At 38.7% G+C, this 12,890-nt stretch overlaps 1 protein-coding gene across 2 annotated transcripts in view; it reads right to left on the bottom strand.

Moving 5' to 3' along the window:
* DCAF1 (DDB1 and CUL4 associated factor 1) overlaps nucleotides 1-12,890 on the bottom strand; it is a 72,597-nt gene that overhangs the window by 36,444 nt on the left and 23,263 nt on the right. For both annotated transcript variants that reach the window (XM_045807236.2, XM_087867017.1), the window contains 6 exons: nucleotides 9,104-9,241; nucleotides 6,927-7,439; nucleotides 6,507-6,608; nucleotides 3,047-3,205; nucleotides 1,179-1,358; nucleotides 71-280 (listed from right to left, as the gene is read on the bottom strand). In XM_045807236.2, the coding sequence (XP_045663192.1) occupies nucleotides 71-280; nucleotides 1,179-1,358; nucleotides 3,047-3,205; nucleotides 6,507-6,608; nucleotides 6,927-7,439; nucleotides 9,104-9,241 (1,302 nt within the window). The remainder of the gene's footprint in view (nucleotides 1-70; nucleotides 281-1,178; nucleotides 1,359-3,046; nucleotides 3,206-6,506; nucleotides 6,609-6,926; nucleotides 7,440-9,103; nucleotides 9,242-12,890) is intronic.

Genomic DNA, 12,890 nt, shown 5'->3' with positions numbered 1-12,890 from the left:
TGAATGAGTTTCAGGCCTAAGACACTATGGAGAGCTAACAACTTTTCCTTTTAAGACAAGGTCCTCTCACCTTGTATGGGGGTTGAGGATGGACAAGAATGCCACCCTCAGTCCTCTGAAGTGACTGCTTCACTTGTTCCAATTTAATGGCCAGGTGGGCCTCAAAGTACTTGCGCAAGGCCATGCAGGTATGTTTCCCAGTTTGGCGGCTAGCAAATATTTCATCATCGCTCAGAAGTGCACCCTGGTCTTCCAAATTTAGAATCTCCAATGTACTGATCTATTAAGAAAGAAACAGAATGGGGCAAAAGGGGAGCAAGGGAAAAACAAAAAGAGAAAAGTAAAAGGAAAAAACGATTACAGTAAACGGTTATGCTCGACAACACCATCCAACTCTTGGTTTCAGCTCAGGTCATGATCTCATGGGTTGGGAGACTGAGCCCCATGTTGGACTCTGTGCTCAGCACAGAGTCTGCTTGGGATTCTCTCTTCCTCTGCCCCTCCCCCTACTCACACACATATGTTCTCTAAATTAAATAAATCTGAAAGAAAGAAAAGAAAAGAAAAGAAAAGAAAAGAAAAGAAAAGAAAAGAAAAAAGAAAGAAAGAAAGAAAGAAAGAAAGAAAGAAAGAGAAAAAGAGGAGGAGAAAGGAAGAAAGAAAAAAAGAAAGAAAAAGAAAAAGAGGAGGAGGAAGGAAGGAAGGAAGGAAGGAAGGAAGGAAGGAAGGAAGAAAAAAATGGGGAGGGAAGGGAAAAAAAGAAAGATTACATAGCTTTTGAACATGCTGAAAGACATTCAGGCACAAAACCGTTGCTTTTAGGAAGATCAAGATTATCAACACAGTTCCCCCTATGAGATTACTATACTCAAGTCTACAATGGCACAGAGTCCTCTAACTACTTAATAGGAAGAGAAACTTGTGAATGGAGGGAGGAAAAAGACTTTATTCACAAAGAATGACAGCAAAATTCCTCCAGTCAAAACCTTCCTCTCAGGGTACCTGGCTGGCTCAGTTGGTGGAGCGTATGATCAAGCCCCACACTGGGTATAGAAATTACTTAAAAATGAAATCTTTAAAAGAAAAAGAAAAAGCTTCCTCCCTCCAAAACTACTGAAAGGCAGCAAAGAGAAGCGGGACGCCTAGTCCTCACAAAGAGAAGCCATTGGGAACCTCACCAAATTCACCAGACGACGAAGACCATCATAGCGGTCAAAGAGCTCCAACACAGCCCGGAAGGAGAAGCAAATTGAGAAAAACATGGTAGCATGGCAGCATCCTGAGGCATGAGAACATTCCATTAACCACAGCGTATAGTTCACCACATCAGACAGAACATTGTGAGGATGCATACAAACCTGCAAAAAATAATTTTTAAAAATTTCAGGCAAAGGAACCTTCCAAAAGGCATGAAAAATTCACCAGTGTGGCTAGATATCGTGGCAGAATGCAATGATCATTACTGATCCAGTCATTCTGAGTTTAAAGCTTAAGTTTTAACAAATGAAATACAGTAACAATCTATTCCAAACCTGAAAACCTAAATTTAGATACATACTTAAACCTGAGCTATATTTATTGAGTGCCAAATTTTGCAAATATTTACATCCTTGAATGTCTCAGTGCTTGGTTCCATAGGTATTAGGATCCCCCCCTTAAAGATGAGAAAGAGGGGCGCCTGGGTGGCTCAGTCAGTTAAGCGTCTGCCTTCAGCTCAGGTCATGATCCCACATCCTAGGACTCAGCCCCATGTTGGGCTCCCTGCTCAGCGGAGAGCCTGCTTCTTTCTCTCCCTCTGCCCGTCCCCCTGCTTGTTCTCTCTCTGCCTCTCTCAAATAAATAAAATCTTTAAAATATATATATATGAGAAAGAAGCTCAGAGAGATAAGGGACTTCGCAGAGTAACAAAAGTGAGCCTTCTGGTACTAAAGTCTACAAGATCGTTATCCAACACTCACTGATTCAATTCACACAATTTTGATGTCTCTTATAGATCAATGAATTCTAAAACATTGCCCAGGTTTACTTTTTACCTTAGCCCTAATTAATTTTGTATATACACCCACAGATTAGGTTACTATTCTCAAAAGACTACAGATCTTTGCATAATGTTGCTCTCAAGGGGGAAAAAATTAAAACTGAAACATTACCTTATTAATAAATATGCAAAGATGAACCAAGACATAGCCCAAGAAAACTTTACCAACTTCATTCCAGCAGAAAAGCCACACCACATGGAATATTAGAAAAATATTCGAAGTACAAAAGTAAGAGCTTCCCTAGGTGTGTCTAGGGACCCATTATTTTTCAAATGTAACTCATAATTTTTTTTTAATCACTAAATAAAAAAGTCTTAACTGGAAAAAAAGAAGAACCAAATGGGGAACCTCTGGAGCCCCGAGAACAACTGGAATTATTTTATCATCTGCACCATAATTTGTTAACACACACAAAGCCTCATCTACTGTTTTTATAACAGACTGACTCAAAATGCAAAATGTAACTTCATGAGGGACACTTGGAAAGAGCCCAAAAACTAATACTAATTCAACAGAAATGGCAAAAACTAAATAAAGCCCCTCGACCTCAATCCATCTTGCTCGTTTTTATTCATAGAGTAAAAAAACGGGAAAAAATGACCTTTTGTAAACAATTTTACATTTTAGAAAGCTTTCTAAAGGTCATATATTCATGCTCTTTGCTTCTTTCATTAAAATTTACTCCAAGGTGTGCCTGGGTGGCTCAGTCTGTTAAGCGTCCAACTCTTGGTTTCAGCTTAGGTCATGATCTCAGGGTCCTGGAATCAAGCCCTGCAGTGGGCTCCAAGCTCAGCAGGGAGTCTGCTTGAGTATTCTCTCTCCCTTTCCCTCTACCCCTCCTCCCCCTCACACACACTAATATAAATGGATAAATCTTTTAAAAAATTGAAGTAAAATAAAATTTACTCCAACTACTCATTTTTTCTTACCCAAAAGTCATTCTGTGAATATGCTAGAGTGTCTCCCCATCCAGTTCCATTCCCATACCCTAAATGGACTGGACTTACTCTTTCCATGGCATCCTGGTTGTAGGACAGGTAATACAAGCACATGGATACACCAGTTGCAGCCATAGAAGGACGAGGAATTTCCAGTAATTTCTGTACTCCACCATGTGCAACAAATTCTGTGGCAAACTTGTTATGGAGCAGGAGAGATGCAAGGTGCTAAGCAAAGAGGACACATGTTACTGTGCAACAATCTAGAATAATCACAAAACCTCTTCACAAAACATTAAATCAAGCTAAATAAAAGGAATCCTCTGAAGTGACAACCACTCCCTCAAAACAGAAGTAAAACCACTATGCTTAAGGGAAACCCAAAAAACTCTTACGATTTCTTAACATTCCCTTCTAATACCAAAGGTTTTCATAAAGGTGAAAAACAAGAAATGAAAAATACTGCTATAAATAATAACATAATTCCATTATCACTTTATTATTACATAGCTTCCCTAAAGGATTTTTAACCTTTCTGTTTTAATCCTTTTAAACATAATCAGCTCTTGTTCTAGTTTTGGCTCAGTCACTGACTCATCATCTAATATAATGACAAACTTTGCCTTCTTTTATACTGACCCCAAATATATGTAACTCCAAATGCCATCTTCAGCAAATTACCAAAACTACTACATTTTTGAAATTTATCAGAAGGCACCTTAAATTGACCTTTAAAAGTCTGTTATCTTTAGGGACACCCGGATGGCTCAGTAAGTTAAGGGTCGACTCTTGATTTCGGCTCTGGTTGTGATCTCAGGCTCTCGTGGGATTAAGCCCCAAGTCTCGCTCCCTGCTCAGCAGGGAGTCTGCTTCTCTCCCTCTCTTGCCCCTCCCCCTGCTCACGCTCTCAGTCGCTCTCACTCTCTCTTTCAAATACATAAATCTTTAAAAAAAAAAAAAGTTTGTTATCTTTAAAGCTTTGTTAACTTCCTGTTCAATTCCCACTAGCCTCTCCGGGTGGACCTGATCTTCTGGATGGCCCTGATCTTCTCGGCAATTTTAAAGGCAGGAAGTACAATGCAGGAAGCAGGCTACCTGATGACTCTTGAACCCAGACGAATGTGGACAGGGCCTCAGAAGAACTAGAGCTCCCCCTCCTGTTTCTCCTACCAAGGTGTCTTCTGGGTGGTGACAAAAGCACAAAGTATAGAGAACACAGACTGGCAAGTACAGAATTTGATACAAATCTTGCCAAGGTCAATGGCAAAAACAACAGGCATGTATCTTCTTCAGAAGTTCTCTCAACACCCATATTCAGACTAATCCTTATACATAATTCAAATGCCTTCCCTCTTTACTCTTTTTGTGTGTTACACATGTCCATCCCCCAAGACAGCTAAACTACATCTGGTTCCCGTACAACCCTTAGGCCACTGCGTGTAGTTTTTCACATGTCACTACCATAAAGTGGCAGTTACACTGCCAGAATAGGTCCGTGGGAAAACAGAGTAAGCAGGCTCAACCTTTACCAATACAAAGCCTATAACCTATATCACTTAATTAGTGTAAGCAAAGATTCTATTTTCTCTCCTTATGTTTTATCTCCATATAAGGGTGGGTTCTTCAAATTACTATTTTAATCCATTTTGTTTCTACTAACTTCAATAACTGTCCCTCTTCCTATGCAACTGAGTCTTCTGAATAAAGAAGTATACATCTTTCTACATTTTTAAAAGATTTTATATACTTATTTATTTATTTGAGAAAAAGAAAGAGAGAGCCCAAATAAGGGGAGGAGCAGGGCGAGGGGGGAAGAATCTCAAACAGACTCCACACCAAGCGCAGAACGGACACAAGGCTCAATCTCACAACCCTGAGATCACGACCTGAGTCGAAACTGAGAGTCAGATGCTCAACCGACTGACCCACCCAGGTGCCCCATCTACATTATTATTTCCTCATTAGAAAGACTCTTTTGTGATTTTTCCCTGTTCACCCTTATTTCATTTTCTTTAATCCTTTACAGAACTCTGCATGGAAACAGCTGACTAATGACACCCATGATAATTCCTCATATAGAAATAACAACTGTCCAAATCCTTTCTTCCGCTATATCCTACTCAGGACAGGATGCTGCACTGGAAAGCAAAACCTTTGGACTGGAGAGAATTCCGACCTGCAGCTTCATTTCATTGTTCAAAGTATAATGAATTTACACACACACACACATGTTGTATCCACCCACAGAATACATATTACTCTAGTGTATATCTGACCAACCTCCAAATTTAAAATTTTGGGGATCTGAAAGGCAATTTTCCTCATTTCTATCTCATTTCAGAATACTCTGGAACTGTGCTGTCCAGTGCAGTAGTCACTGGCCACATGTGGCTAATTAAATTAAAATTAAGATAAAAATTAAAGGCCTCAATTGGCACTAGCTACATTTTAAGTGCTCATACAGCCAGTAGCCACTGTACTGAACAGCAGAGACACAGAAAACTTCCATCATTACTAAAACTTCTATTGGACAGCACAGCTCTGGAATATCAAGAATAAAGCTGTAGCTTTTTTTTTTCCCCTTATAGTTGTAACTTTATTAAAGAGCCAGAGGGAACATCACTTCTTTTTCAGAGGTGTTTTCTGGAAACATTTCTCAGGAAGAAGAAACCACCCCTTTCTTTGTACCCCACACTTTTTTCACAACATCTATAATATCTAAAAGATAGAGACTTGATTTATTTATCTTAATACTGTAAACAGCACAGAAAGGTACTCTGTTCATGAAGTTACCTGCTTGGTAGAACTGTATGACAGCCGCAGTGTTATTCATGCAACTTCTCTCTCTCTATTCAGATTACCTTTACTATCATAGTGGGCTAGACTAGCCTGCCCTCCCATATTTAGTGCCTCTGCAACCTAGGAAATCATTCACCTCTACTGAATTGGGGTCTGCCTCTATTTCTTTACTCATTTTCTGATTTATATTTTGTTCCCTCTAGATAATCTAACATCACACAGTGTATATATATAATTAAGAATTCAGAAAAAGTTGTGTTGGCTCACAGGGGGAATATGTAAAAAGTAGTATGATATAAGGTACTACACACAATTTTCCATTCCTATTCAACAATAACTGAGGCCACTCCCACATTTAGATCCAGGTTCTACATTAATATTCAATCCCCTAGGACTGACTGCTGAATTTCTGTGAAACCACTTAGTAAGCCTCATCTTTTCTATCTAAAGCAGAAATTTTCATTTGTTACTATTTTGACAAATCTGGCAATAGAAATGCCCTGAGCAATAAAAACCCAGAGATGCTACATACGGAAACACATGGATACATCCATGTCAATAAATCAGTCAGTACGTAATATTTTTAAGAATTTTACCCTAAGTGGGGCACCTGGCTAGCTCAGTCAGTGGAGCATGTGACTCTTGACCTCAGGGCTGTGGTTCAAAGGCCCACATTGAGTTGTAGAGAGTATATAAAAATAAAATCTTAAACAAAAAAAAAGAATTTTACCTTAAGGGCCTCAAATGTAAGCAGGACATCATTAGTCTGTTTCAGGTCAATATAGAACATCATCAGTTCCCGTGATCCGAGTTGCATGAATATGGGAAGCAACTGAAATGAAAACAAAAATAAATCTTAACACTGGTTTTATTTTCACATATTTCCTATTCCATCATGAGGACAGATTTTTAAAAATGTGGTACCTCTCCCCCACTCCTTCATAAACACACAAACGCTCTTTTATCAAATAGACCTGCATCAGAAGTGACCTAAGATTTTACCAGTGGCGTAAGACTTCACCAGTCTAGGGCAAAAACTTTTCTGTATTACAGTAAAGCACATCAAAGTATAAAATGCTACCATAAAATATCTCAGAAATAAACACAACAGTCCCAAACTATTGAACAGTATTCTTTCCAATAAACTTACCTCCTGATATTCTCCTAGAGGGGTCAAATATTGGAGAATAAGTCGCTGCTCAATAGCAGGAGTCATAGGATAAAGGGTATAATTGGTGCCAATCACCCAAGGTGACATTTCTGACCAGCTGCTATTAGACAGCTCAACAAACATGCGATCTGGATCAGACGCTGAGAAACCTAACTTCTGCTTGGCTTTCCTAAAATTCTCTCTGTCACCCTGTTTTGCTGCCTTGTTTTTCCTCAATCCTCCTTCTTCAGGTTTGGCTGCTGAGTTCACTCTACTACTGGTCTTGTGGCCTGAATCAAGATGAAAGGAGATCTCCATGTCGCCAGAGGCTTCCTCTTGTTCGCCATCCACTACATCTACAGCCATGTCGCCATAGTCCATATCCACAGCTTCTTCATCCAGAGGCAAAAGAGGTTCAGAGGAGAGCTTTCGTGGGCTGGGACGCTTGTTTTCTTGCCGCAAAGCCACTTCCTGAAGCTGTAGCTCCCTCAATCTTCGAAGTACTATTGCCACCTATCAACAGATATTGAAATAAAAGGCTTCATTTCTTCTGCATCTTAATTTAAATGATTCTTAATAAAACTTATTTCCATTTAAGGAGAACTAAATCCTCATGCAGTTATCTCAATATCTGGAAATGGTAACGATTTGATCAATATTTTGATCTAATTCCTACAGCTTGATGAAATAAGCAACAGCTAAAAGTCTCATTCCTCACAAAATGTCCCAGAAAACCCAAACCACATTTGCACATCACACATCATTCACAACTGATCTATTTGGATCAAGCTAGGCTGGACCATCACTCCTGAAAAGGCAGACACCAGACATATCCATGATTTTTCAAAAGTGTCTTTGAAAATAAAACATGAAGTATGTGGAATTTAAGAAACAAGACAGATGATCATAGGGGAAGAGAGGAAAAAATAAAACAAGATGAAATCAGAGAGGGAGACAAACCATAAGAGACTCTCAATCATAAGAACCAAACTGAAGTTTCCTAGAAAGGAAAGAGGTGGGGGATGGGGTAACTGGGTGATGGACATTAAGGAGGGGAAAAAAAAAAGAGTGAATTTTACTCTATGTAAATTATACCCCAATAAACCTGACTTTAAAAAGAAAAGAAAACATGAAGGTTTCTCAAACTTGTACCTGTTGTAAATTATATTGTTAGATACTGCCACCTACATAATTACATAATCTATTTTTCAAGTTCACCACTTTTTCATTTTTTTCTTTTAAGTACTTATTTTTTGACCCAAAACTAAAATGTGGTATTATGCTTAGTTTAAAAAAAAGGAGGGGTGCCTGGGTGGCACAGTCGTTAAGCATCTGCCTTCAGCTCAGGTCATGATCCCAGGGTCCTAGGATCGAGCCCCGCATCGGGCTCCCTGCTCAGCGGGAAAGCCTGCTTGCTTCTCCCTCTCCCTCTCCCACTCCCCCTGCTGATGTTCCCTCTCTCGCTGTGTCTCTCTCTGTCCAATAAATAAAAATAAAATCTTAAAAAAAAAAAGTTATCTTCAATTTACTTTGAACTACATTAAAAAAAAAGGAATGGTGGATGAATAGAAGGAAAGGTGGATGGATGGATGGATGGATGGGTGGGTATACAATAGGTATAATAAAACATTCATAAACAATTTAAGTGGTATGTATATAGCTGTTCCCTGTAAAATTCTATTTTGCTATATGTCTGAAAATTTTCATAGTCCAAATGCTGGGAAAAGAAAGGGAATGGTACTATTCTTTTTTTTTTTTTTTTTTTTTTTTAAAGATTTTATTTATTTATTTAACAGAGAGACAGCCAGCGAGAGAGGGAACACAGCAGGGGGAGTGGGAGAGGAAGAAGCAGGCTCATAGCGGAGGAGCCCGATGTGGGACTCGATCCCGGTACGCCGGGATCACGCCCTGAGCCGAAGGCAGACGCTTTAACGACTGCGCTACCCAGGCGCCCCGGGAATGGTACTATTCTTTACCTAGTATAAACTATCGTGATCCTTGACAAGATGAAAAATGACTATTTTCAAGTTAAAAAAAGTAAAATCAAAACTTGCAAAATCTTGAAATATCAAAATTACAGCTACAATCCAGTAAAGGTACCTATTTGAGTTCAGGAAGCAAGAACTTGTGAATACTCTCCCATCTTACGCAGAGAGTAATTCTAACATAGTCCTTACCAGCTGTGAATTCTCATCCCTATAGTTGGCAGCAATATCTTGATTCTCCATAGCACCTCCTAACAGTCCAGTAGAATATGTCCTCAATGGCTGATCAGCCTCTCGGGCCCATTTGAAAAGATTCTCAACAATTCCCTCCTATAGTAAAGGAAATGAAATAGTACAATTCAGCAAAGACCATTTTCATAACTAAAGATATAAGATTTCAGTCTTGTGAAAAAAAATTTAATATTTCAGTGTTGCTCATAAGATTAAAAAATGCAAGTAAAGTAAGTGTTCAAGTGGTTTAGTTAAAATAGCTGTGCATCTGTGAAAAAGATTCCTATTTAGCCATTAAAATTCGAGCTAAAGACCAATAACCACATAATATAGTCCTACTTTAGATGTTTAAGACCCAAAATGTTCAATAACCAAGTGGGGAGCACTAAAAATTCTATGTCCTTCTTTGAAGTTCACAATGCACAATTAACATTATTAATGAGAAATCATCCATCAAAAAGTACTTGACTCCACATATCCCAAAATTATTTTTAATTAGTTATTATGAAATAATACAAACATGTAGAGTCTAGTCAAAGAAAATGAAAATCACCCATGATCTACCACTGAACTTGATAGAGACCTTCCATGTGTTCCTCCTTGTACCACCTGTATCCTCTCCCCTCAAAGGGTACCTACAGTTACTTAATTTTAACAATTTTCTTGTTAAACTTTTATTAAATGTTACATGGTTGAAGTTGTATAAACTGCATGGTACCATAAGTATTTTCTGCAACTTATTACTCAACATTATGTTTTTTACCTTCACCTATAGTTACATGTAACTGTCACAAATAGCATTTAACATAAGATAGACTTTAGACGTAACAACTTATTAAATTCTCATATCAACCCTATATGATTGGGTAACTATTTGCAGAAGAGAAAACTGAGTTACAATAAGGTTAAGTAATGTGAGTGGCAGAGCTGGGGTCTGATCCCAGACAGTGTACCTCTAGATGTTCTTTGCCTCCATATTTTGCTGCTATTTTGTTGGTTTAAGCAACTACAACTATTTCTGTGCAAGCATGTCCCTAGGGTAGACATTTAGGATCAGAACTGCTAAATCACAGGATATGTGCATGCTCAACTTTACCAGAGGATGCTAGGCTATTTTCCAAGGTGACTGCAACAATTCACATTTCCACCAATGGTGAACAGTTCTTTTTTCTACATCTTTGCCAAAACTTGGCCACTGTCACACTTTTTATTTTTTGTAGTCTGGAAATAGCATTGCAGGGGCGCGTGGCTCAGTCGATTAAGTGTCCGACTCTTGATTCCAGCTCAGGCCACAATCTTAGGGTCATGAGATCGAGGCTCAACACGATGGAGCGTGCTTAAGATTCTCTCTCCCCCTCACTCTCTCCCCCTATCCACCCCTCACTCCCACCCCCACGCATGCACTCTCTTTAAAAAAAAAAGGGCATTGCATTTAATTTGAATTTCCTCATGAATTAATAAGGTTAGGCATATTTTTCATACCTGCTGACCATTCAGGTTTCCACTTCTATGAAATACACATCTTTTACCAGGTTTTATGATAAACACAAGTTCTTAATTTTTATGTAATCAGACTTAACAATATTTTCTTTTTAAATTTTGTGTATTTTGTATCTTAAACTCTCCTCTAGGGTCATGGAGTCATTATCCCATATATTTCTAAACATTTTAACCTCTTCTCAAAAAATTAACACTCTAAAAAATACATTTTGAGAAATTTGTTTTAAAATACTTGACATGAAAATATATTATTTTAATTGCCTTTTATTCCCCTCTTTCCAAACAGTATAAGAATCTTAAAATACTAACTCCAATGAGCCCCTATCTATATGCTACCCAGAATTTTTGTTCCCCCTTTTGTTTACTTAGTCAATACTTCTAAGTTAACAGAAGTACTCTGAAGACATTTTCTGCTATTACCTGGCCTCTACTGCTGCTATGGCAGAGTTTGCTCTGTTTGATTATTTGTAGGAATCTTCTACTCTGGTTGCTTTTAAGATCTCCTCTGTCTTTGGTATTTCTTTTGGGCTTCCTGAATCTTGAGTGGTCATGTCTTTCATTAATCTGTAAAATCCTAGCCTCATCTCCCTGAGCATCGCCTTTCCCTTTTCTTTCTATTCTCTTCTCCTAAAACTCCTTTTAAATACACTTTGAACTTTCTAATTCTAATCTCTTAAATAACAACTTCTTTCCTATTCTTCAGCTTTTATTTCTAGGGGCTTTATTATTGGTTATCCTATCAGATCTTCCAGTTCACTAATTCTGTTTTTAGCTGTATCTAACTCATCTACAAGGTTAACTCTAACTCATCTACTAAGTTTTTAAATTCAGTAACTAATTTTTATATCCAGTAGTTCTCTGGTTCCTTTCCCAGATGTCCATTTTCCCCCATAGTCTTGGACTTTTCTTAAGAGTTCTGATTCTTGGGGCGCCTGGGTGGCTCAGCTGGGTAAGCGTCTGCCTTCGGCTAAGGTCATGATCTCAGGGTCCTGGGATGGAGCCTACTCAGCAGGGAGCCTGCTTCTCTCTCTCCCTTTGCCCCCTACTTGTGCTTGCTCTTTCTCTCTAGTGCTCTCTCTCTCTCAAATAAATAAAATCTTAAAAAAAAAAAAAAAAGTTCATAGAGCTACCCTATAATCCAGCAATTGCACTACTGGTTATTTATCCCAAAGATACAGATGTAGTGAAAAGAAGGGCCATATGCACCCCAATGTTCATAGCAGCAATGTCCACAATAGCCAAACTGTCGAAGGAGCAAAGATGTCCTTCAACAGACGAATGGATAAAGAAGATGTGGTCCATACATACAATGGAATATTATTCAGCCATCAGAAAGGATGATTACCCATTTGCAGCAACATGGATGGAACCGGAGGAGATTATGCTAAGTGAAATAAGTCAAGCAGAGAAAGACAATTATCATATAGTTTCACTTATTTGTGAAACATAAGGAATAGCAGGGAGGACGTTAGTAGAAGGAAGGGAAAGATGAAGGGGGGGAAAACAGAAGGGGAGACAAACCATGATAGACTATGGACTCTGGGAAACAAACTGAGGGTTTTAGGGGGGTGGGGCGATAGGCTACCCCAGTGATGGGTATTAAGAAGGGCACATATTGCATGGAGCACTGGGTGTTATACGCAAACAATGAATCATGGAACACTACATGAAAAACTAATGATGAACTGTATGGTGACGAACATAATAAAAAAACGATAATAATTAAAAAAAATAAATTTTAAAAAAAGTCTTTCTTTTACATCCAATAATTTTGAACCTTATTAAACCATTCTTAAGTGTACAATTCAGTGGGATTAAGTACATTCACAATGTTGCATAACCATCACCACTATACTTCCAGAACTTATTATCCCAAACAGAAACTCTGTACCTCCACTTTCAGTAACGGATGGAACAACCAAACACATCAGTACAGAAACAGAAGAGTTGAACGCTATAAACCAATTAGACCTAATAGACTCCACCCAACAAGACCAGAATATACATTCTTAAGTACACATGGAACATTTTCCAGGACAGACCATGTTAGGCAACACCATGGTTAATAAAATAAAAAAGAATAAACTCGTATAAAGAATTTTCTCAGGGCGCCTGGGTAGCTCAGTCAGTTGGACGTCTACCTTCGGCTAAAGTCATGATCGCAGAGTCCCAGGATCGAACCCCACATTGGGCTCCCTGCTCAGCAGAGAGCCTGCTTCTCCCTCTGCCCCTCACCCCACTTGTGCTC

Source organism: Ursus americanus, chromosome 14 (genome assembly GCF_024610735.1).
Source record: "Ursus americanus isolate L20-20 chromosome 14, mUrsAme1.1.p, whole genome shotgun sequence".
Lineage (NCBI taxonomy): Eukaryota > Metazoa > Chordata > Mammalia > Carnivora > Ursidae > Ursus > Ursus americanus.
Note: the sequence above shows the minus strand (reverse complement) of the source record. Positions and strands in the feature narration are given on the sequence as shown.